Source organism: Pollicipes pollicipes, unplaced genomic scaffold (genome assembly GCF_011947565.3).
Source record: "Pollicipes pollicipes isolate AB1234 unplaced genomic scaffold, Ppol_2.1 Scaffold_2555;HRSCAF=2994_pilon_pilon_pilon, whole genome shotgun sequence".
NCBI classification, from domain to species: domain Eukaryota; kingdom Metazoa; phylum Arthropoda; class Thecostraca; order Pollicipedomorpha; family Pollicipedidae; genus Pollicipes; species Pollicipes pollicipes.
The window spans coordinates 46890058-46915543 of record NW_023596136.1 but is presented as its reverse complement, the minus strand read 5'-3'; the positions used below and the strand labels follow the sequence as shown (position 1 = coordinate 46915543).

At 59.9% G+C, this 25486-nt stretch overlaps 1 protein-coding gene across 1 annotated transcript in view; it reads right to left on the bottom strand.

Moving 5' to 3' along the window:
- LOC119102738 (vang-like protein 2-B) overlaps positions 1–25486 on the bottom strand; it is a 40697-nt gene that overhangs the window by 1091 nt on the left and 14120 nt on the right. Inside the window, exons 2-4 of the mRNA XM_037226199.1 lie at positions 20332–20489; positions 17350–18259; positions 8900–9065 (exon numbers count right to left, since the gene is read on the bottom strand). Coding sequence (XP_037082094.1) covers positions 8900–9065; positions 17350–18259; positions 20332–20468 — 1213 coding nt within the window. The 5' untranslated portion in view covers positions 20469–20489. The remainder of the gene's footprint in view (positions 1–8899; positions 9066–17349; positions 18260–20331; positions 20490–25486) is intronic.

The window sequence follows — 25486 nt, the reverse complement described above, 5'->3', positions numbered from 1 at the left end:
CGGACGGTCAGAAGGGCGGGATGGCTGGACCTGCGGGCGGCGGCGGACGGTCAGAAGGGCGGGATGGCTGGACCTGCGGGCGGCGGCGGACGGTCAGAAGGGCGGGATGGCTGGGACCTGCGGGCGGCGGCGGACGGTCAGAAGGGCGGGATGGCTGGACCTGCGGGCGGCGGCGGACGGTCAGAAGGGCGGGATGGCTGGACCTGCGGGCGGCGGCGGACGGTCAGAAGGGCGGGATGGCTGGACCTGCGGCGGCGGCGGACGGTCAGAAGGGCGGGATGGCTGGACCTGCGGGCGGCGGCGGACGGTCAGAAGGGCGGGATGGCTGGACCTGCGGGCGGCGGCGGACGGTCAGAAGGGCGGGATGGCTGGACCTGCGGGCGGCGGCGGACGGTCAGAAGGGCGGGATGGCTGGACCTGCGGGCGGCGGCGGACGGTCAGAAGGGCAGGATGGCTGGACCTGCGGGGCGGCGGCGGACGGTCAGAAGGGCGGGATGGCTGGACCTGCGGGCGGCGGCGGACGGTCAGAAGGGCGGGATGGCTGGACCTGCGGGCGGCGGCGGACGGTCAGAAGGGCGGGATGGCTGGACCTGCGGGCGGCGGCGGACGGTCAGAAGGGCAGGATGGCTGGACCTGCGGGCGGCGGCGGACGGTCAGAAGGGCGGGATGGCTGGACCTGCGGGCGGCGGCGGGACGGTCAGAAGGGCGGGATGGCTGGACCTGCGGGCGGCGGCGGACGGTCAGAAGGGCGGGATGGCTGGACCTGCGGGCGGCGGCGGACGGTCAGAAGGGCAGGGATGGCTGGACCTGCGGGCGGGCGGCGGACGGTCAGAAGGGCGGGATGGCTGGACCTGCGGGCGGCGGCGGACGGTCAGAAGGGCGGGATGGCTGGACCTGCGGGGCGGCGGCGGACGGTCAGAAGGGCGGGATGGCTGGACCTGCGGGCGGCGGCGGACGGTCAGAAGGGCAGGATGGCTGGACCTGCGGGCGGCGGCGGACGGTCAGAAGGGCGGGATGGCTGGACCTGCGGGCGGCGGCGGACGGTCAGAAGGGCGGGATGGCTGGACCTGCGGGCGGCGGCGGACGGTCAGAAGGGCGGGATGGCTGGACCTGCGGGCGGCGGCGGACGGTCAGAAGGGCAGGATGGCTGGACCTGCGGGCGGCGGCGGACGGTCAGAAGGGCGGGATGGCTGGACCTGCGGGCGGCGGCGGACGGTCAGAAGGGCGGGATGGCTGGACCTGCGGGCGGCGGCGGACGGTCAGAAGGGCGGGATGGCTGGACCTGCCGGGCGGCGGCGGACGGTCAGAAGGGCAGGATGGCTGGACCTGCGGGCGGCGGCGGACGGTCAGAAGGGCGGGATGGCTGGACCTGCGGGCGGCGGCGGACGGTCAGAAGGGCGGGATGGGGACCTGCGGGCGGCGGCGGACGGTCAGAAGGGCGGGATGGCTGACCTGCGGGCGGCGGCGGACGGTCAGAAGGGCGGGATGGCTGGACCTGCGGGCGGCGGCGGACGGTCAGAAGGGCGGGATGGCTGGACCTGCGGGCGGCGGCGGACGGTCAGAAGGGCGGGATGGCTGGACCTGCGGGCGGCGGCGGACGGTCAGAAGGGCGGGATGGCTGGACCTGCGGGCGGCGGCGGACGGTCAGAAGGGCGGGATGGCTGGACCTGCGGGCGGCGGCGGACGGTCAGAAGGGCGGGATGGCTGGACCTGCGGGCGGCGGCGGACGGTCAGAAGGGCGGGATGGCTGGACCTGCGGGCGGCGGACGGTCAGAAGGGCAGGATGGCTGGACCTGCGGGCGGCGGACGGTCAGAAGGGCGGGATGGCTGGACCTGCGGGCGGCGGACGGTCAGAAGGGCGGGATGGCTGGACCTGCGGGCGGCGGACGGTCAGAAGGGCGGGATGGCTGGACCTGCGGGCGGCGGCGGACGGTCAGAAGGGCGGGATGGCTGGACCTGCGGGCGGCGGCGGACGGTCAGAAGGGCGGGATGGCTGGACCTGCGGGCGGCGGCGGACGGTCAGAAGGGCGGGTGGCGGACGGTCAGAGAGGCGGGCGGCGGACGGTCAGAGGGGCGGGCGGCGGACGGTCAGAGGGGCGGGCGGCGGACGGTCAGAGGGGCGGGAGGCGGACGGTCGGAGGGGCGGGCGGCGGACGGTCAGAGGGGCGGACGGCGGACGGTCAGAGGGGCGGGCGGCGGGCGGAGGGGCGGTTGGCGGACGGTCAGCGGGGCGGGCGGAGGACGGAGCCACGAAACCTGCTCACCATCAGCTGTAAATAGTCATGGGGCCTGCTTACCATCAGCCGGACAGAGTCATGGGGCGTGCGCACCATCAGCCGGACAGAGTCATGGGGCGTGCGCACCATCAGCCGGACAGAGTCATGGGGCGTGCGCACCATCAGCCGGACAGAGTCATGGGACCTGCTCACCATGAGCCGGACAGAGTCATCGGGCCTGCGCACCATAGTCGGAAAAAGTGGCTTAAGCGGATCATACCAACACCGACAGAGTCACAATCAAATGATGATAGACCCCCGGCAGCTGCAGATCGAAGTGGACCGGGAAAGAAGACGAAGGTTCCGCGGCTCTCAGTGGCCTGGGGAAAGAAGACGAAGGTTCCGTGGCTCTCGGTGGCCCGGGGAAAGAAGACGAAGGTTCCGCGGCTCTCAGTGGTCCGGGGAAAGAAGACGAAAGTTCCACGAGTCTCAGTGGCCCGGGGAAAGGAGACGAAGATTCCGCGGCTCTCAGCGGCCCAGGGAAAGAAGACGACGGTTCCGCGGCTCTCAGCGGTCGCAGCCAGATCGCGCCGAGCACTCGCGGTGACATCACACGGAATCAGGCGGATGGACTCCGGAGGGAGCGTAAAACAGCTCGCGCTCGCTCTAAAAATCCACCAAAAAAAATGCCCGCAGCGACCTGGACAAAACCACATAAAAGCCTGACAACCGGCAGTGACCACAATGATCCATGACCACAAACGCGACACATGGTTATGCAGCCAGGTAGAATCACCTGACCGTCTCAATTAGCCTTCAAATGCCGTTATGTTGTGGTAAAAACGTAAAGAAGTGCAAGCATCAAAAATGAAATGAAGGGCACCTGCAAATCCTGACCGCGAATACGTACTAAAGCACGACAAAATGGTGTTGTGGGAATGCATGTTCTATTGTCTCGAGTTCCATATTTTTCCGGCATGTCAGATTTCAAGAAAAACAGTTTTTTGGCACCGGTGGCATGATCCATTAGAAAAACAAAAACCGATGTAAGACAACAGTTTACCTGAAACCCCACGAACGCCCTCTCAGGCACACGGATTCGTTCAGCAGTCGCGGAACTGATAGGATCATAAGTGGCCTGCATTACCACCAGGTATGAACGCGCCTTCTTTTGCACCCCTGACACGCGATGGCGATACAGCCGACCGTATCCTAGTCCACGAAACAGAGACCCTGTTACATATCGAACCTTAGAGACACGGCTGTTACGAGAGCTGATTCCACGAACGGTGCCAGGACATTGGCGAGTACGCATGGATACCTGACTGACACCACCTGACGTGTATTCGACCACGCCCGCCCCCACAGAGTCGGGACCGACGTATTCGTGGAGGCGAGGTGTTATTGACGCCACACGTGTCAAAGCTAGGCAGAAGACCGAGACGCCGCCGCCGGGAGAGGCCGGCGACCCACAGGTCAAGCTTTCGGTCATCGCTGCCACTAACCACTGTTATTCTGCAGCTCCCTGGAGCGCTGAGGGTAGACCTGGTCCGACGCTGCAGACCAGCAGACGAGGTTTGCGTTTAATCAACGCTCCCGTTAGGCCCGTCGCCATGAATCCCGCATGATACGGGCTCCACTCAGGCGAAGCACAGCTACTTTATGCATACAGATCCGCAACGAAACAGCCTGCCTTTTCTGGGCCTACCAGTTTGGCCGAATGGTCTTTTAATGACCGGTTTATCACCAGCTGAACAATTTACGCAAACCATTTCGCAGCAGCGAAGCCGCGTGAGTGAAGAACAGCGCCGTGATTCTGATATCAAAGTCGCCGCGACGCTCCCACAGCTATTGTGGGGAATATCTTGACGCTGCGATACCGCTGCAGCGTAACCATTCCTGCGCAGCTTTAACTCAGTATCTCCGCGAGCTATGAAGAGCTCGCAAAACACGCATCACACGTGATTCGAAGTTATGGAAGCTTCGCGGGTACAGCAATAGCCCCAGGCTATGTGGCGATGTAATCTTGCAGTGGTCCGTCCTGGGCGAAGCTTACTGGGTCAGGTGCACGTTCACCAACGGGGTATTTACCCGCAGTCATACACCGCCAGCTATTTAAAGGCTGGCACCCTGGCATCAGCTTTCCTCATTACCGGAGTTAGCTGGAAGGAAAAAGCAGTAGCCTTGGCCCTCTGTCTTCCTGCTGATCCAAACAAGACGTGCCCGACCGAGCCTTCAGTTTTTCCCCTGCGCGTAAGACAAACAGCGTCTGCAGACGAGGGTCGTTGGTGGACTGTTTAGACATTCGCGTGAAAAGGTGTCCCGTTCTGGAGATGGAGCCCAGCGCTATGAGTCCCATTTGCTGCTCGTCCGTTAGAGAGGAGTGTCTGCCTTCCATGTGGCCGGACCGAGCTCATATTTCAGCGAACATTGTGTTTATTTCCGGTCGGCTTCCGGTAGTTTTTGGTAGGACTAAGTCTCGCACACAGACTCGAGTTATAATTGAATGTCTTATGCACGCTTGGACGGCAAGGTTTGACTGTGCGCAGTAAGGCGCAGGTCGGGGACTGTCGCCCAAGAGAGCCTTGATCGGTCAAGACCGAGACGCAGAGATCCCCTGTCGCTTCCCTGACAGGGATTCCCTGACTGGCGCGTCTCGACCAACCAAAACACGCGGCCAAACTGAAAAACAAGCCACATCGCAATATCTTCTGGAATGGTTACCTTCACAACGTTAGCCCCGGCAGCTCTCCAGTGGAACGACCGCACAACATTTGCATGTCCGACGAATGAGGAAAATATCAGCGTTCTACGCGAACAAAGAATAACTGACCTCAACAACATCATTCACTGGTATCTCCAGTGTCCAGAGGCAGAGCACCTCTATTCAAACAACATATCATGCCTGAGTCACTTTGATTAGCCTGGGATGCAAGATTGAATGATGCCGCCACAGCTGAACGGCGACTTGCAGCATCTAACAACCACCCAAGATGCGATCAAAGTGGGTTGACCAAACTGAACTCTAGTGGCGTAGCACGTACGTTTAAACAGACACCATTGATAAATCCTGGAGGCTAAAACATCTACCAATATTGTAACATTACCAAGATCCGACAACTATTCAGGATACAATGGGAGTAGATTGACCACATTGAACTCCAGTGGTGAGGCATTAATTGCTAAATGCACACTTCTGCTGAGTCTTAAAATACCCACAAACACTGTCACATGACCATCATCCCAAGATCACGAACAATCCTGCACCAATCTTTCAGACAGCCGTCTTTTCCAACTCGAGGTTCCGCCCCGACCGCAACACTTGACCTATCCCTGACCCCGTCCCAGACCTCTGCGTGACACGTCTGGCACCACCCCGGACCTAAGGTCGGCCAGTGACCTCAGGTCACCGGCCGGCCGGAGCTTGTTAAGCCTCGCAGCCGGCCCTCCCGGGCGGGCTGACTCAGAGTCTCGCCGGCCGCGTAATTGGCCGCCTCTCTGCAGGTCGCGGTTGCAGGCCACGCTGCCCGCCGCTCGCCGCCGCTCCGCTGGCGGGCGGGCCGCGCGTGACTCTGTCGGAGACCGTACCGGCCCGGGTGGCCCCCGGCGCGGCGTCTGAACTCGAGCAGCGCCCGCGATCGCCTCCGGCTGACGGACGCGGAGCCATGGGCGCACGTCCGGAGGCGGTGAGCGCGTGGGCCCGTACGCGGTCCGGTCCCGTAGGCGGAGCCGACAAAACCAGACCGTCGCCTCGATTCGCGCCAGCCAGCGTGGAGATTAACCACTGATGCTCGTGCGCGGCCGATGAATCACTTCTGATACTCGCACGCTTGTTAATCGCGTATTAGAGATAGTCTGCTGCACTTTGCAGATACAACTGATCGCTTTGCTGCGCTGGGCCAAGGCCGCGGATCGTGACCACATTCCTCCCGGGCGAGGTTCCAATGCCCTGGATCTGAGCCCCGCAGAGCGCCGAGAAAATGAACCGTACCGTCACCTAATCGGCGCCACGCCCGCAGTGCAGGGCACGAACAATCAGCCGGGGCGGCACAAAGCAGCACCGCGCACGCTGCCAGAGAGTGTACCCCTGGGCGCGCCCGATGCCCGCGCAGCAGGGATTCCAGTGCTCGAGCTAATCCTATTCACCACTGAAACGACCGCCGAGCGCGCAGCACTCAAAGCTCAGCCAGTCACATGCCCACATCTTTGCAAGGTGAGCACAATGGACCGCATGTTCTACCCGTGCGCGCGCTTGTGTCGAGCGCGTACTTCCTCGCGCGATGACGGAGCCGCCGTTTTAATCGCCACGCTCAGTGACGGCAGCTTCACAGGCGTGGAATATCAGAACGGGCTCGCGCATTAGCATCGTGCACGACGGCAGACCGGTGCGCGCGCGACAGCACCCCCTTTGTTGGACGGTTTGTAAAGCAGCCGCTGACAGAGGCCGGGGTGGCCGCCCGAGCCGAGGAGGTGAGCGACGGAGGCCCGCCCGGTGGATGGCCGAGCAGGTAGGATGAGGTGAGGCGACTGGGATTGATCTCACCACCTTGGTCACCCAAAGTCTCTCTAGATACTCGTGGATTTGTCGGGCCCCAGAACTAAACATCTCCATGGTATTGCTACGCATGTCCAAGGGGGTCATAGCCCCATAGCGCCCCTGGGTCTGCCCTGTTATGCTCAAACGCATCAGCAAATATATCGAGACTTCAGGAAATGACCGGTGAAGGGACGAGTGCTAACAGGTCCAGCATAAATAATAACCGAACCTCTGGAAGACATGCATTCTTTACGTATTTAGGTAGCTGTGTGCAATGTATGCAATGAGATGACAGCAAAGGTTTATTAAAACAGCTTTTATTATTTTCTTTTGAACAGCAAAGTGTAGCAAACTATTCCACTACATCGGTTTAATCAAAACGGGGGCAGAATATTACCGTCGTATCCGGACATAACGCAGTCCAACTTTATGTCATCGTATACTAGCTTAATTCAGCACAATATGCCATTGCGTCTGTTTGCGGTGACAGCAGAAAGCTAGTAATGTGCATGTCCCCTTATGGATATCAAAAACATTTTTTGATTGTCATATTCCATTTGGTGTGTCTTATTGGCGGCGTTTGCATCAAGAAAAACCATAACTGACGACCATTTCTCTTCATTAACGCAGTTTTTGTCAAGTTTCCAGCCGCGACGGCCGAAACTGCATCGTTCCGTGAACAGGAAACAGCTATATAGTTTGAAAGCCGATCCATCACGTGCACATTTACTTTGCAGAACCCACGATACAATCTGGCGGTTTTTTCCTTCTTTGTCGCGCGGCATCTCCGAGCATGCAGCGATGAGCAGTTGTCGTTGACAGACCTCCCACGTCGCTGAGGCGCCGGCCTCACCTCGTATGGCGGCGACTGTCGCGACCTGGGCTGCCAACGCCGCTCAGTGGAAAGCGGGAACAGCTCGGCATGCTTTTCTGATGGGGAATATCTCGTTCTACGCTTTGACACACTAATGTTATCATTTTACGCGTCTTCCCGATGCTAATCAAAATTTTACCCACTTCCGCGATGTGGGATCAAAGACGGTATTTGGCAGTGTCTCGCGAGGGTGAAGTTCATCGCGTGCCGTGCCGACGGGCGGTAAGGTCAGCCCTCCGCTGGCACGGCCGGCTCACAAGGCGGCACGCCCGTGGCTGGACACCTTGCTGATGTCGGCAGCCACCATTGGGTCTGTCATCGGAGCCGTACGGCGCACTCAGCTGCGAAGGCTGTGTGGCGTCCCCGCCTCTCGCCTTGGCAGGAAGGGTGGGCACCGCTGGGAATCGAACCCCGCACCTCTGGGCCGTCATCTCCCAGCTGCAACCTGAAGCCTCTCTCATCCGACTGCCCAGTGCAGCGAAGTGACAACAACAGCCGACGCTGTTGTAGTTCCAGGGCGCATGCTTGCCGACAGCGGGCGTACCGCGCGCCAAATTGGGGATCGCAAACGGCTGTAACATGCCCGCCTGCAGGCGTGCTCGCAAAGACCTGAGTCGTAAGCCGCGGACGATTTTTCCGGCCAGGTCCAATCTGGCGTCGGAGGGGAGTCATGACTGAGGGCAAACTAGCGTAGCTAACTCGCGTTTTTTGGTGTCTTATTGTGGCAACAGCATGTGCCAACTGCCCACCCCTACGCAAAGCTGGCCAGGGAGCCAAGCTAGCAAATGAGTCAGCCGTGTGGGATGACTGCATCGAACAAAGCTAACGTCCAGCTCAGTTTCCTTCGGCCCTTGTCCCCGGGCTCCTCACTCTAGATACATTCAGCTGATACAGCTTTCGGCACTTAATACCCTGCAATAAAAACATGTCCTTTGACTCACGGAACAATGGACCCGGAGTTGACATCGGTAGCAAAACAGGAGCCGGGACTTATAAAACCTCTGGCTTGAAAATACCGACGAAAAAATTAACTTCTACCAGCGCAGCATATGGAATAATCACAGGGTAAAAGCGAGCAGCCACACAAGTGCCGCGCTAACTCCTCTCGCCATCTCTCCCCCCCCCCCCCCCCAAATGTCCATGACACCCTCTATCAGCATACCTAAACACACCCACGTCACTTTTCAGGCACACTCTCCCCGCGGCCCGTCCGTTTGCTCCTTTCTGCCGAAAGTCATCGCCGCCCCCGCGGCTGAGCCCACCGTGACGTACCCTGCTGCTCCTTGAGCCGGCGGATGTGGGTGAAGGCCTCCTCGGCGGCCGTCACCAGACGGGAGCGGCGCTTCTTCACCCGCCGCTCGTACTCGTGCTCCTCGTAGAAGCGTTCGTTATGAGAGGCGTCCTTACGCCGGTTGGCCGGGATGATCCGCGACGGCGACTGCAACAGGGTCAGGTCAGGTCAGGTCAGGTCAGGTCACAGAACGTTGCAGCACGCCACCAGAGATCAGATCGCCGTGGTATGATTCACAGCATCGTGAGAGGCGGGTCATGGTGTCGCGCACCACGTCGCGGCACAAGTAACGGAAGCGTGCACTGACCAGTGCACAAAAACCAGGATCAAAACCAATCGGGTCAGGTCACGACAGTATGCGTCACCCTGGATGAGGTCAGGGTCACACATGGTGGCCTGTACTAGTTCATGTCATACGCCCTAATGGACTCAGACCAGAGTTAAACTCACCAGGCTGAACTGGGCCATATAAGCTAGAGGAATTCAAATACGTAAGGCCAGGTTGGGTAAAACTAGAGCGTAAGTCGCGCGTGGCTCTGAAATCGCGACCCAGGAGCTCCCATGTCGCGCAGCACAACATACATCCATCAACAACAGTTTGTGAAACCCCCACGAATCATGTGCTTATTTCTGTACTAGCCGACTCACAGAAACATTTTGATTATTCTAGCCTTTGAAAATTATCCCGAGGCGGTTCAGCCTAAGACAGTGTCCGTTTATATTGAGATATAGCATTTAATTCTGAGGTGGCTGTTGGCACATGACCACGTCATTGCCACATCGCATTTAATGCATAAATCATATGTGTTTAGAAGTAATTGCTGCCGTGTCGGGCGGTGATGTTGGCATCACCCCCAACAAATCCTTCATTAACCTAAAGCATATGCAGCCAACTCGGCAGGGGTGTACGCACATGGTAGCCCCAAGGGGCGCGTACCCCCACCCCTTCAAAAATTTGCATCATGTATTAAGTGTGCGTGACTAAATGTCCAGTTAAAAATTTCAACAGGACACATAGAAATAACCGGATCGAGAAGTGATATTGTTTTACGACACGTAAGAGCTTTCGCACGCGTACGACGTTCTAATGTGGTTTTCAGTGCGCATTTTTTAGTTGTGCACCCCATTGTGAAACCCTGCGTACACCTCTGCAACTCAGTAATGCACTTTGACCCCAACGGAGCGTTTCAGAGAGCATAATGGCAATTACAATTACTACGCACGTACGCACAAGCATGATTTGTGTGAGCAATCAGGTAGGCGCGTACACATCGGCTAAAAGACCTTTGTAATGGCCACGTTTGTCATGCGGCCGGCGGTTTTTATCAGGCAATGAACCGCGCGTCGAGCCGGCCGGCCAGCTTCGATACATCAGTTACGTCGGAGGTATAATTCTTCAGAGGGCAAGGAAGCGTTGGCTGGGAAGATGTAAATCATGCAGCATGCGCAACACTTTCACTGATGTTTGCGTGCTAGATCCCGCCATGATTAAAAGAGAAATCCAGTAATGGCCACAGCAAAGATAAACGTCGTGAAGTTGAATTAAATGGCCGGTCATTAATCTCAACATGCGTCCAATGCTCTGCATTTACGAAGTCACGTGACGATGCGATGATATATGTGAGCATCGGTCTAAAGTAGCAACATTTCGCAGCAGGTGAGGGGAACATTATTTTCATTTAGGACCTCGTGGTTGGCACGGGCGGCCTGGCTACGCTGAAAGTTTGGGAACACCTACAATCAAGACCAAAGCCCAGGTAATTCATCATGAAAGGTCGTTAATCATCAAATGGTTGCTAGTGCATGACCAAAATACATTCATGTAAATCACCTTGCACACTGATAGGCCAAACGTTACATGATGTGCATTGCACAGTAAATCCTCCCTGTAAAATTCGCCCCTACGCCGCGAGGTGGGGTACAGTCGACCGCCAAAGGGCGGGGGGGGGGGGGGGTACGACCGCGAGGTGGGTTACAGCCGGCCGTCAAGAGTACAGTTTAGGAGGTCAGGACGGGATGGCCGAGTGCGAGCTAAAGTCAGTACCTGCCAACCCTCCAGGTACTTGTTCCATATCCTGGGGTCAGCGGTAGCCTAGCTGCGTGTGCTATCCACCACTGGGATCGGCGGGTCTCGACCCCAAAAACTGTTGGGCAGATCGAGAAAGTTGTGTACTTTGGCAACATCAAATGACACACAAACGGGACGTGGGTCCCATAACAATGAAGATGTGGTTACGTTGCTGCTGATATGTACCTACAAGCACCTACGATCGACACGTGACTACCACCGCTGAGGAAGCCGCCCGCTGAGATATATTGAGGCACTCACTGTGTGGTGGGCTCACGACACGACAAGACAAGAGTAATAAGCTCTGTTAGGCAGCCACCAGTGCTAACCGTTCGGCACGAGTCTCTGACAAATCTGGCCACATTCTGTCGTCCCTCGTCACCACGTTCACCTCCTCCCTGGCTCCGGCTCGGCTCGGCCCAGCTCGGCCCGGCTCGGCCCGGCTCGGCCCGGCTCGGCCCGGCTCGGCTCGGCCCGGCTCGGCTCGGCTCGGCTCGGCTCGGCTCGGCTCGGCTCGGCTCGGCTCGGCTCGGCTCGGCTCGGCTCGGCTCGGCTCGGCTCGGCTCGGCTCGGCTCGGCTCGGCTCGGCTCGGCTCGGCTCGGCTCGGCTCGGCCCGGCTCGGCTCGGATCGGTTCGGCTCGGCTCGGCTCGGCTCGGCTCGGCTCGGCTCGGCTCGGCTCGGCTCGGCTCGGCTCGGCTCGGCTCGGCTCGGCTCGGCTCGGCTCGGCCCGGCTCGGCTCGGATCGGTTCGGCTCGGCTCGGCTCGGCTCGGCTCGGCTCGGCTCGGCTCGGCTCGGCTCGGCTCGGCTCGGCTCGGCTCGGCTCGGCTCGGCCCGGCTCGGCTCGGATCGGTTCGGCTCGGCCCGGCTCGGCTCGGCTCGGCTCGGCTCGGCTCGGCTCGGCTCGGCTCGGCTCGGCTCCACCGCCGGCAGTTGGTCAGTGGACTGGCGGTGGTCGGCACGCCTGCCCCGCTTTCCAGGAGCGCCGTAACGCCTGGGCCGCGGGCGGCGCCTCGGCCGGCCCGGGTCGTTCCAGACCGGTTACGACGCCACTAGACGCGGCCGCAACGAGGCGCTATGCCGGATCGGACGTCCCGGGGCGGCCCTGGGAGATGCACGTCTGGAGCTGGGGAGCGGATGACTGGGCCACGGCTGGACCCTGTCTCCACCACACCCGTGGACGACCGGCTGGACCCTGTCTCCACCACACCCGTGGACGACCGGCTGGACCCTGTCTCCACCACACCCGTGGACGACCGGGTGGACCCTGTCTCCACCACACCTGTGGACGACCGGCTGGACCCTGTCTCCGCCACACCCGTGGACGACCGGCTGGACCCTGTCTCCACCACACCCGTGGACGACCGGGTGGACCCCGTCTCCACCACACCCGTGGACGACCGGGTGGACCCTGTCTCCACCACACCCGTGGACGACCGGGTGGACCCTGTCTCCACCACGCCCGCGGTGAGCGTGTCGTCCACGGGTGGGGTGGCATCGCGGCATCGCCACACCGCGTGAGATCGTGGCCGTTCAGCGCGCGGTAGCACAGTGCTAGGCTGTCGTACAAATTAAGTACGGAAACGGCGGACGTGATGATACGTCAGGTGTTAATTGATCAGTCGTCCTCCGGGGAGCTCTGTCAGAACGAAGCGCCTGATCACCAGCTTGTTCCGTTAATTCGTCTTCTAAGAACCGAGATTATCTGCACGTCTAGCCTGCTTCTCAGACATTACGACCGAATAACTCACTTATACTGAGGTGTAACGGCGCACATGGGTAATTCGGAAGCAGCAATGAATGGCATCATCATCTCTAATATTCGCATCGGTGTAGGGTCGGGTCTTCGCTTCAGAGCAGGCCGGCGAGGTGACCCTGAACTTGCGGGGTCAGACGCTGGCCACGGGCCCCGAGGTCAGACGCCCGTCGGCAGCCAATCACCGCTCGTCCCGGCGCCACGGGTCCCACCTGGTCCCATCAGTCACCACCTGGTCACCGCCCGTTCCCACCATTACCAAGGTGATTCACACATGGAAAACTGCTGCCGGCGGTGGGAAAGCGAGCTTCAGCGATTGCGCTCCTCACGGAATGATGAGCCGCCGCAGCATTGATGTCTTTGATAAGACGTGAACTCGCAAGAAATTGTCGAGCGTTTCTGTGCTCTGCTGTGAACCATGACATGCCCGATACCAGTGCTCCATCAAAACCTCATCTAAACACAAAACCCGCTTCATTCAAATCAAGATAAACAAGAAACCCGTCGCTGAGCACGACTTCATATTGGTAGGATGAACAAGCAGGCATGTGCCTATGTGATGAAATGGCAATGACCGTAACACGATCATGTCACTAAAAACTCGTCTGGGCAGCTCTTAGTCTCAAACCTGCGTTCGAGCCAATTAACAACATGTCAGACTTCGCCGTCACCAGTCGGCTGGTTGGCATTGGAATCTCGCGGTGTTGTTTTGCGAAGCAGGCATCAACAAAAAGAAAGCGCGTTTTCGATTGACGTGTACATGTCGTTGACCCCGTCACATAACCAGCTTTCCGGAACAAAAAAGGCCAGCTATGGTCATTAATGCGTATTAGAACTAACACTTAACAGCAGCTTTAGTGGCAACACCAGAATAACATGTGAGTATTCTGTTAACGTTTCTATGAGCGTTTCTATCAGCCCAAGGACCACTAGAGAACCAAACGCTGGTGCGGCCCAAAAGTATGTGTATTCACGCCGCGGAAGCTAGCAGGGCACGTGAGCCGCGAGGAACGTACTGTCAATCCGTAGTGCAGCACGCGGTAGCTTTAGACATCCGCCCACCGACGCAAGAGTAAATACACATGGTGAAGCCTCCACCATCTGCGTCAGGAATCAGAGAGCACCCAGTCTGTCTCGTAGCTCCAGAAGACTCGTTTTTGTCGCTGATGTACTATGTGGGCGTCTTCCGACCGGCGACTGACGATCCTCTTACGGGTGCGGCCAGGAAGTATGACAGGGGTAGGAGCTAGAAGTCATTTAGGATCGAGTCCCAGCTTCATCACAGTGATTACGCACTGTGGACGGACCATGAACACCACGAGTGCTAAAAGGCACAGCGCGTGATGTGCAGGACGTAACGTAGCAAAAGGTGCAATACTTAACAGTACTCAATATACCAAAGGGTTATCAAAGTTGGTAAGCCCTGACGTCGAAGATAATTGCCTCAGCTCCGAACTGTGCACATGTTCTTGTCTATTCCCCGACCATGACCACAGATAACCGTTGTTAGGTGCGAAATGGCACTGCCCATGTTAGTCAATGAGATGCAAAACCAAAATGGCTTTCGCAGTTTCCAGATTGTGGCAGTAGATTCACTAGTAAATAGGTGAAAAACGCGCCGTGTCCTGTCGGAGGCGGGACAAAAGCCGCGTGAGGTCCCCACCCCCTTCTTGGCTGCTTCCCTGAATCCCCCCGATCACGAAAGCTGGGAATGGCTCTTCGCACCCCCTGTCAGATCGGCACGGTGACTCACGCCCTAGCCGACTACCCATGAGTTACTGCGAGTACAGCCCTGATCCCCCGCCTCAGCATCCAACGCTGACACAGCGACTGGAACAGCCGGTGTAATGATCAGCTGGCTCCGGCGAGTCCCGCGCAAAGGCGAACTTTTCCTGAGCAACGAGGAAAGTACTTCCATCTTCAACAAAGCCGCCCGGCCAAAGTCGGCCGCTCACCCAACCGTGACGAAACAGCTCTCAACAGATGGCGCGCACGGCCGCCGGGCGGCTCCCGAGCGGCCAGTCAAAGCTCGCCGCCTGATTGACAGCAAGGCGGCGGCGCCGGCCGGCCGGCCAGTTTTTACCGCCCGACCGTGGGCCCTGTGCACGGAGCGCGCGTGCAGGCACGCCCGCGCCGACCGGTGATGCGTCGCCCGCGTTCCTGTCCTTAATTACGGACAAAAACGCAGCCGTCCGAGCGCCAACACGGCCAGGCCCGGTCCAGCCACTCAATTACAGACCAGTACGGCGCCGGCCGGCTGCCGGCCATCGGAGCCGGCCGGTCACGTGACCGCTGGGCGCGGCCGGCCGTGGCGTCACGTGACCGGTCGGCGTGGGAAGTCGTGACGCGCCAGTTACGCCAGGTGGCGCCGGACTCCTGCGGCGGCCGGCTCGTTACCGGCCCTCGCGAGATCGGCGGTCCCCGGACGCTCTCGAGTGGTCATCAGCGGCAGTTTTTAGTCGGTTCTACGCTGTTTCCGGAGCGGCACGCCCAGCGTCCAGACCGCCCAGACAATGAGACGGCTCGCTGCGGTAAATGGGAAGCAGCATCTGTGAGGTCCAAGCACAAGTTACTAACCGCTCATTAAAAATGATATATTTCAGGAGTTCGTTACCGCGTTCACGCCCACGTCTCCACCCCTTCCACCATCGATACTCCTGACAGACAAAGCGAAGCGCCACCAGTCGCGCGGCCTTAGAGCACCCGGCTCATCGCATTTTCTCATTTCGCGGAAAAGCGGTCATAAAACCCAACTACCCTCTCCCTCTCCCCGGTCCCGCGAGAGGAGCGGCGCGCAGGGGAAGCTGACCGATCCCTGCGTGTCAGCCCGGCTTTGTCTCGCTCGGGGCCATCAGCGCGTGCCACCGCCTCCCGCGAGAGGGCGACGGGCGCCGATAAAGTCCCGTCACGTCTCTCGTTGGCGGACGGGGTCGGGACGGCGCCACCAGACCGGCAACTGGACGGCCGGACGGCGCGCCGCCAGACCAGGCCAGGGTCTGCCAGGCGTGACCGGCGGTGACCGGCCGCGCCGTGCCGACAGACCATGCACGGACAAGACAGTGTGACAGCGTTCACACCACCCTTCATTGAAACAGCCCTGACGTCAACACGCCTACAGCGAAGGGTTTCCGTCCCGCCGCTTCCCACGCCAGCTTTCCTCTGCGTTTTCCACCCGAGCGCCTCTCCACCGCCAGCCAGCCGGCCGGCCGGTCCGATCGTGGGCGCGGCGCCGCGCCAGCCGGCCGGGGTGAAGCGTCGCTTTATTGCGGGGAGGTCGTCGGGTCGCGGCCCGCGCCGCCGCTGCTCGGAGCTGATTTAGTGTGTTCGCGTCACGCTGGGGACACTGGGGGTTCGCACGGTGGAGCCGCGTGCGCGGGGCCCTGATGGACGAGCAGCGGCGGGCGCGGGCCCGCCGCCCGGCGCGACACAGGAGCCGCGCCGGCCTCGCCCTGGCGGCTCTGGTTACGCGGCCGCGCGATGACTATCCCCTCTCTCACGGACCATTAATCAATGCGGCTATCGGAGCGCGTATCGCGCCGGATTGGGACGGCGCTAACCGGCGCCATCTCAACAAACTGGTTTTTATGAACGGGAGCCGAGCGAAAGCGGTGGATGGCATTCAGCGGGCCGATTCAACTTGCTCCTCGCGATGCCACTTATGCAGCCTGCTTTCTACGAATCGGTCGAGACATCTCTTAATGGATTAGGGCGCACGCGGGGTTCTTCTCCAATAGTTGCACCGTATCACTTAATCTCATACAGAGCCAAACAAGTGTATTGAAAAAGGAACTCCTGCTAGCGTTCGCAGAGGAGGCTTTGACATGGAGTCGTTGCCTGCTGCGCGAGGGCCCGGCCATGTAAGCACACCACTAGTGCAGTTCCAGCCCAGCGAGAAAAATGTTGGCGACATAATGTCCCATGACATGTAGCGCCATGACACCGCGATAGCGTCTCCCTCTGGCGGCAATGTACAGAGCATGGAGTCACGGTATTTGTTACCAGATCTGCATCTTGAGAACAGAGAAAGTCCACCTTCGCAGCCCTTTTAGGTGCAACGGCGCGCTGCGTCGGGGTCAAAGACGTGCATGGCGATTGCCAGAGGCCCTCTCTCCACTGGCGGTGACCACAAAGTGAGAACATACGACTCTGGCAAGTGGTGTTTGTTTTTCTGTTAAGTTCGTACGACTTTGTGCTGCATTTTTACGCGTTCATAGCGATGGGACCATGCACACTTCAATTTTCTTTTCAAAGCTGTGACACCTTTGACGCCACCTTTAACGCCACGGCTTCCGCGAAACCGCCAGTAGGATGAACCAATCGATTGAAGAAGGGTTCGGGGTTCACTCAAGCCGCAGGAAACTTTAAATTTTCACTGGCTTAGCTTGCCACAACTGACGACGACGTCCAGCATTTTAGATGCTACCCATGCTATCAAATTGCTTAACGAACCGATCGTCAGGGCAGTTATTCCAAAAATAGCGCTGTCTCTCGAGCGCAGCCCGCCGCCATCGCCGGCGCCAGCACGGACGCCGACCGGCCTCCGACCCACCCGCAGTGCCGAGCCCGCCGCCATCGCCGGCGCGGACGCCGACCGGCCTCTGACCCACCTGCAGCGCTGAGCCCGCCGTCGAGCCGTCGACGTCGTAGTACTTGTAGCTGGTGACGCTGGGTTTGCGGGACGCCTTGGTCGGCAGCCGCTCCAGGTAGGGGTTGTACACGGGGAAGTCGGTGTAGTACCGCTCCAGGATGTGCACCGCCGCGCGCTGGATGCTCAGCCGGCCGAGCGGGTAGAGGCGCGACTGGCCGTCGGGGCTGCGCACCACGCGCACGGCGTACTGGGGCTGCGCGTGCCGCAGTTCCAGCAGCAGCACCGCCAGGTAGTGGATCCACAGCAGCGCGTCCACCAGGCTGCCCGCGAACACCACGATCGTGTAGTAGCGGATCTCGGCGCGCTCCTCCAGAACGCGCACGAAGAAGAAGAGCCAGTAGCTGAACGTGAAGACGAACACGAGCACGAGCACGACGGCGCGGAAGGTGAAGATGCGGGGCATGGTGGCCCGCGGCGGCCGCAGGAACAGCGCCCACGTGCCGCCCAGCAGGATCACCAGCTTGAAGGCGAAGGAGATGAGCGTGCCGTCACACTCGGCGCCGCATTGCAGCTGCGCCTGCTTCAGCCCCAGCAGGCTCGTCTTGGGGATGATGACCATGGCGACGGGCGAGAGGAAGGCGAAGAGGCTGATGACACCGGCCAGCGTGGTGCCCAGGTAGCGCTGGCACTGGAAGCTGAGCGTGTGCTCCGGGTCGCGGTAGAAGCGGCCGAAGTCGTCGAGCGAGGTGGACACGTCGGACGTGTTGCCGGTGACGGCGGTGGTGTTGTCGGCCCAGTTGTCCTGCGGCAGGATCTGGACCTCGATCACGTCCTGCCCGGCGGGCGTGTGCGCCGCCTCCGACGAGAACATGTTGACCACGGTGGAGACGGGCGTGCCGGGGGCCTCGAACGACTCCTCCAGGCGGCTGCTGCGGACGGAGACGAGGCACGTCAGAGCGGGTCGACGCCGACACCCAGGGCGCCGTCATTGGCGGCTGCACTGGGTGCCGGTGCAATCGGCTCGCGCACTCCGGGGACAGCCGGTGGGTCGTCGACTAAGGCACTCCGGGTGCCAGCGGAGACCGACTCGGGCACTCCGGGATTAATCAAGCGACCAGCGTGGGCACGCAGAGTGACAGCCGCATCGATGAACATGTATGGCGGTCGGAGTCCCATTGGAAGAACGGCTGTGACCCTCACTGGTCTTCGAAGGATCGAATCAAGGAACCACATGACAAACTGATGCCCTACATCAGCTCAAAGATGGCTACGCGGGATCCCCGAATCTCAGTGAGACAAGAAACAGGACGTGTGGCTCTGAAATGCTGGGAACTGGCCTAAGAGAGACTCATTTAGATGTGCGATGCAGGAGACACACTTTGTTTCGCATTTAGCGCCGTAGAGCACGGCCTCCCTCGAGAAATCTGCACAGTCATCTGCAAAGATAACTGAGCGGAAGTCAAAAGGCAGCCCAAGGGACGGTCCGATTGCAGTACTGATTACGTAATAGACCGGTAATGAGGGTGCTAATGGAGACGACCATGTCGCCGCTTTGGCTGCGGTGAAAGGAGGCGTCGTCGGAACATTATGGCCGTCGCTTTTCGTAATGATCGTGAAGATTTAGCTTAAAACCGCTTGCGTGCAGCAGCAAACCAATTTGGGAACAAAGTTCAGGGGGGAATGGAACAAATGAGTACATGGAACAGTAATAATGATTCCGCATCGTTTCCGTGTCAAACATGCTATTTATAGCCAGCGTAGCTTTTAGCCGGATAACACATGATATTTGGCCGCAAAGTTGTCGACTTGCAATGACGGGCTGTCCATGTTAAGTGCGATGACAAATGTGAAACAGATTATCGGCAACAATCGCAGAGGCAAGTAATCAAACAGCATTAGCGCAGGCCGTGCGGCCGGCTTAATTTGACGAGAAACAAAGTTATGGGAACCCGGCGTGAAAACGAGTTGAGTGTGCTGCAGCCCTGTCGTGTCTAGCTTACCATAATCCCACTGCAAGGGAAACATCCGCCGATTCGACTATGCCGGAATCTGAGCGCTATCTACTACGTGCCAAAGCCAGCCACGACCACCTGGAGATTCCGCAGCCAGCTCTATGAGACGTCGTCATCCCCGGGCCGGAGTTGCCCTAACCTGTCACCGCGAGCGCTGAGCTACTGAAAAACTGGTGGGGAGCTCCTCACGGCGTCTGGCGATCAGTTCCGGCTGAAGCGCGACAGTGACGTCACGCCGTCGCCTGGCGCTCTGGCACGGAGCCCCAAATGACATCCGCCTCACTGCCTTGGTCGGGACGCGACGGGAGACGGATGCGGCGGCGCATTCGTGCGGGGACTCGTTGGTGTGCGCAGAATGGCTACGGCGTGGATAGCACTCAGTGACGAGCATTTAGATGAATGGAATAGCATCTGTTGCGACATTTACTGCAGCTTAATTTGTATGTTTTAAATAGAGCCGCCCGGCGCTTCTTCTTCAAGATGCCGCAATTTGATTGAAGAATTTTGCCACCATCAAGATAGACAAGTACTATAGGTCAACGTCAGTTCTTCTGAAAGGATATATTGGATAATCCTGGGTCTGAGATGTGACTTGATTGATTCAGCTTCTACAATTATCCCAAAATGACACTAATCTAATGGCTCCCGAATCGTGAATGATTCTCATCACACATTCCTACTTCGTGAATTTTTTCTTCTTGGTTTGTTTTAGCTGGTACTAGGGGGCGTAAATCAGTTAAATTTTTAACAGGTTACCGTGAGGCGACCATTCGCAACAGCTGGCACGACAGGATAACCAGCTGTTAAATATCTTCAGCAATCACCGTTTAACAGCTTGGGAGATCGCAGACACGCTGCAGAGGACTCGCCTAATCCGTCTGCCGCAACCAGCGACGCCAATTAACAAAACACCACCGGCCCAACAGCACAAGAACGAGCTCCACCTCGCCGCATCGCCCGCACTGCGCGGGGCGCGCGGGTCGACTCACTGGTTCATCTGCCTGGAGAGCGAGTGCTGCGGCAGCTTGCCGTTGGAGCGGCTCTTGGAGGCGACCGAGCGCAGCGAGCCGGCGGCGGGGTCCATCCTGGTCCACGGGCCCGACTCAGCGTGCAGGATGCCCAGCATTCAGACATCGGCCGACGGCGCCTGCGCGAACAGCAGAGAGGCGGCTGGTCAGTGGCGCCGGGAGACGACGCCGGCGGACGGGAGACCGGACCGCCACCGCGGACAGGGCGACGGACGCAAGGCTGGGCAACGGGGGGGGGGGGGGGGGGGGGGACAAGCACGGTGGTAGAGGTGGACAGCATGAATGTACGCGGTACTGGGCTGGTCTAAGAGATTTGACTGAGGGACAAACACCAGTCAGAGCCGTTGACAGTCCAGTTGCCGCGCCAGTTGCCAGACTAAGCCAGTCTCCCCGCAAAATCAAGCCAGTTACAACCTTCGCCCAGATAAGGAGTCGGTCTTCTTTTCGCACACCAGCTATTTGTAAGCATCACGGATATGAAGTCAGCACAACGAAACCACGGGTGGACGCATCACTTACATCACTGCCATATATAACATAGCGGCAGTTCAGCTGGAATTGTGTCCACAAACAAGGACATGGATGCTAAGTTTTAAACAGAATTGTGTAGTACAATGAATGTCATAATTCATCCCGGCACCTGCGAGGGCGACGATCGTGTTATTTTATTTTCGGGGCCAGTTTACTCAAAACGAGCACCTACTAACAGTACCGTTTACCGCTATCGACAATATCTCCATAAACGTTGGAAACGTCGGAAGCGCTGTCCGAAACGTCAAAGTCCACCACTGACGGGTGACTTAACAACGCTGCGATAAAAACACAGCCGCCAGCCGCATCAGACGTCATAGACGTCGACAAAGGCAGCCGGCGTTTTTACATGGCTGCAATCTCTCGATCTGAGCTGCGATGATGTCCTGATACCGCCGCGGCGCCGTGATGCAATGGAGCAGCTGACCTGGCACCGCCGGCGGCTGGCAAGGGCAGGCATCCCGCGCAGCTGATGTAACAGCGCCGGCTGACGCCTCCGACAAAGATAGAGCCCCGAGACAGGGCGGCTGCTGACTGACGGCGAGCCAGGTCAGGCTTGAGAACTGGCGCAGCGGGTGCCGGGGGGGGGGGGGGAAGGGGGAGGGGCGGGTAATAATAGCACGTCACGAGCAGAAGCTCCTCGTGCAGGTCAGCACCACGCCCGGCGGGGAACCAGCAGTGCGGCTCGCCGGGAGTCCTCCTGAGAATGCCAGCCTAAGATAGTATTGCACGTTGGCGTATTAATCTAGGCAGGTGTAACTCTGCGGATGCAGGCTCGCAAAAAAAACTGAACTCGTCACCAGCTAGCACGGTGGCCACGTTTTTCAAACAAGCCATAAGCCGGAACGCGCCGGCCGCAAAACTTCATAATCGCCGTGCTTGGTGGGCGCGTCACTGGCTCCACCCGTCAGCAGCTCGTCGCTAGGCAACGGACCCCGGCGAGTCGGCCGCGGCGTCCGCCGGGGCGGGCGTCATCCCTTCGCGTCCGACCGGGGCGGCTGCGTCATCGGCGAGGGACGGGCGCCGGCCTGCCCCGACGCCCCGCGGTGGCGCCACGTAACTGCAGACCGGCACGCGACGCTCGGCGGAGGAGGAGGAGGAGGGAGGCGCCCGCGAGCGGCCGGCCGGACGCGGACTCGAGCGCTGGGTGTGCGGCCAGGGGCAGAGGGAGGAGGGCTCCGTGTCCGGCGGCGCTTCTCAGGCGCCATTGAAGGCATGGGAGAGGTGACGGTCCAACTGTATGGCATCGTGATGCGGACATGTCACATGGCGCACACAGATGGCATCGCACCTCTAGTGCGGTTTGTTGGGCCTCTTCGCTGAAGTGGGCGTTTTTCCAAACGTCACGCCAGAAACGGACAACGACGCGTATGATTCCAAACCCAAACGTTACCTCAAACCTCACCTCCCCCCCCCCCCCCCCATCGACGACCGCCGACGCGACCTGTCGCGGCGCTGCGAACCAGTCGGCGTCGCTGCGATCGGTGCTCGACGCCGACCGCCAGTGATGGTCGGAGTCCCTTCCATTAGTGGTGGGTTCCGTCTGGCCGCCGCGTGTAGAACAATGCGTCATCCCGCGTGCAGCAACTGGTGTGAGAATGACAACCTGTCTGGCCAACGACCGAAGCACGCACGTGGTGATGAGCTATGGCTCTCCGTCGCCCCCAAAAATGCTGAAGTGGAGATGAGTGGGTATGATAGCGCGGTCAGACTGGCAGCATCAGGGCCTATCTATTTTCATCTTGAGGCACCACCTGGATTGTTTGCGTTTTTATACCGTTCGGTTTTATGAACTCGTAAAATGGCGTGTTAACAGCGCGGATTCCCTAGGATAGATAAGCAACGTATTTGCATGCTAAAGATGCTATCATCGAAACTCGGTTGGCTCGCATGAGCATGCCTTCCTAGGCTGAACTAATAAGCAAGCCAGGTCGGTATAATGAATTCGTCGGAGGGAGAGAGAGCAGGTACAACTCGGACACGCCATGTCGTAAATACGCGGTCTTCCGCCACGAAGCAGAGTCATAACCATACAAGCACGGCATCAGGTCACAAAGCACCGAACTTACGGTGTTCGGGGGGACCGGACATGAGAGGGGCGGCCCTCACGCTCCGCTTCAGCAGGCCTCCTGCGATGACGCCGTCAACGGAATGAAAGCCCGGGGAGGCACGAGGACATCCTTTCAAAAAAGGGATCTGAGGCAAGCAGCGAGCACGGCAGACGGTGGGCTGCCTTCCAATGCCTTCTTCGAGGTTATCAATGTCTTGCTCTGGTCGGCAATGTCCTGTTCTTTCTCGGACATCGAACGTAAGAACGCCACTATACAGACGAATAAATCACACGTATTCCGGCTCAATGGCATCATAGGCAGCGCAGGCGGTGGCGCAAGTCGGCTTACTTCGCGATCTTCCCAGCCGATCCCCCAGCCAGCTTTGATCTTCACTTTCTAACGGTCCTTCTCAGACGGACTTCCAGAGGAATGGTCGCCGCGCCAGCATAAGCGGGCAAACTCCACCGCGGAATCCGCGAAATCACGACCAAGCTTTGAGCACAAACGGCCCCGTCCACTGAGCCGTCTCTTGGCGTTGGGCCAGCCGAACGGGCGGACGAGATCAGCCGAGCGTACTCCGACTCCAATGACCTCATACGCCACGGTCGCCGCGGCGCCGGCCGGCTCAGTCCGCGATCCCGAGCCGGCCGCGGGACGCGCCTGCCATTCAGGAGATGCCGCGGCCAACGCTAATGGCTGCCGCCGAGCGCTGGAACTATGCGGCCGTCGCGGCCGGCGGCCGGTTCTCACAGCCGCATTACGGCGGTAACAAACGACGCTGTTTGTCGGCGCTGGCGGCGCGCCGGCGTCGGCGGCTACCGCGGCTGCGCCGACGCCCGGTGGCTGCGCGACTGATCGATGATGAATAAATCCACCTCGCCCCGGCCGCGTAATCGTCGCGAGAGCCGCACGCTCGCCGGGGCGGCCGCCGCCGCAGCGCCAGCACCGCCGCAGCGCCAGCACCCGGCCCGGGCGCGCTCCTCACGCTCCTGACCGCGCGGCGTCGAACGCCAGACATTCCCGCGTCGGCTCAGTCAGCGGCCGCGTCGCGCGCGCATGGTTGACACCGCTCCAATCCGGCGCAATCTGATCCAGATCTCGGCGGCTCCATTTGGCGGATAAACCGCGGCGGCCCCGATCTGGCGCAGATGTGAGCCCGCCGCCGCATTTCCATCGCCGCCGCGCGTCCGGCATAAAGCCACGGCCACCGCGCCGCCGGCGCCGCGCCGCGGGGCGGCCGACGCTGCGTCCGGTGTCAGCTGCGTCTCACGGCGCGGTGCGGCCGCCGCGCGGCGTCCCGCGGCGCCGCCCGTCGACGGCGGCGGGAGGCGCACGCGGGACGACCTCCCGACACCGGCGGCTTTGTGCGGCCGCGGCCGGTCACCGATCAGGCTGGCAGGTGTAATTTGACGCCCAGCGCGGCTCCGCGGCGCCGCTGGGTGGCCGCCGCTGCGGAGACGTGACCGGCGCCGGCTGGTCATTACCCGTCGACAGAAGCCCGACAATTAGCGCCGCCGCCGGTCCGATTTGTGCGCGCCGGAGACAATTGATGGCGCGGCTATTTTTTGCCGTCGATGGAGACGTCAGCGGCGACCGCAGTTCGGCGAGCGGCGACGGCGCGGGTCGGGTCAGACCGCAGCCGCCGCTCTCCAGGCGGCTCCCACGGCCCGGCCGACGACGCGGGTCGCCGCGGCGGAACGGCCGGGAGCACATCCTCCCCGGTCGGCACCGGAACCATAGGCGTCGCTCACCGTGGCTCGGAACAAAGCGATGCGGTCGCCCGGGCTCCGCCCCTGACCCCGGCCGCCGCGATGGCACTGACGCGGAGACCGTGCCTAATGCGGCAGAAAGATGGACCGCGCAGACGGTAGCAGCCTGGAACGCCTCCGCTTTTCTGCCCTCCGGACGTGTCCCAGAGCCAAGTCAGCCGGTGGCACACGCCCGAGGCACTCGCCCTCTACCTTCGACCCAGACCGAACGGTACCGCGGCGCTCAGCGGGGCCGCCGGCGTCCGCGGACGCACCGCGACGCCATCAAATAAGGAGCGCAGGATTAAACTGAGATTGCCTTTCAATTTGGGACGTCGAAATGGGATGGGGTCCGACGACTTTAATCAGTTCCATGTCGTGCCGATGATGGATCGCTGTGGAGGTGTACTTCCCCGGCTTTGCACCCGCCATCGAAGCTACCAGGGTCAGAGGATGTGGCAGAATCTGGTGGCGTTCATCCAGCATACAAAAGGATATGCATCTTTGTATCATCACTCTGCAGCTGACTGTTTTGCACAAGCGCCTCGTCGCTAAGCGATTCTAAATGGTCATATAATTGCTCTACCAATAACGAAGCCTGCTAAGACGTTATTTATATGCAACCCAAGAAGGCTTGGAAAATATAGTTACGTGTAGAACGAAAATGAAATTGCTTCAAACCCCCCTTCACAGTTCAAGGGACTATACTCCGAGCGCGCCCGGCTCCGATTCCGTTACATCATTCGGACGCACCTGATCCAGCATGAGCTGCAGCAGCCTCTTCCG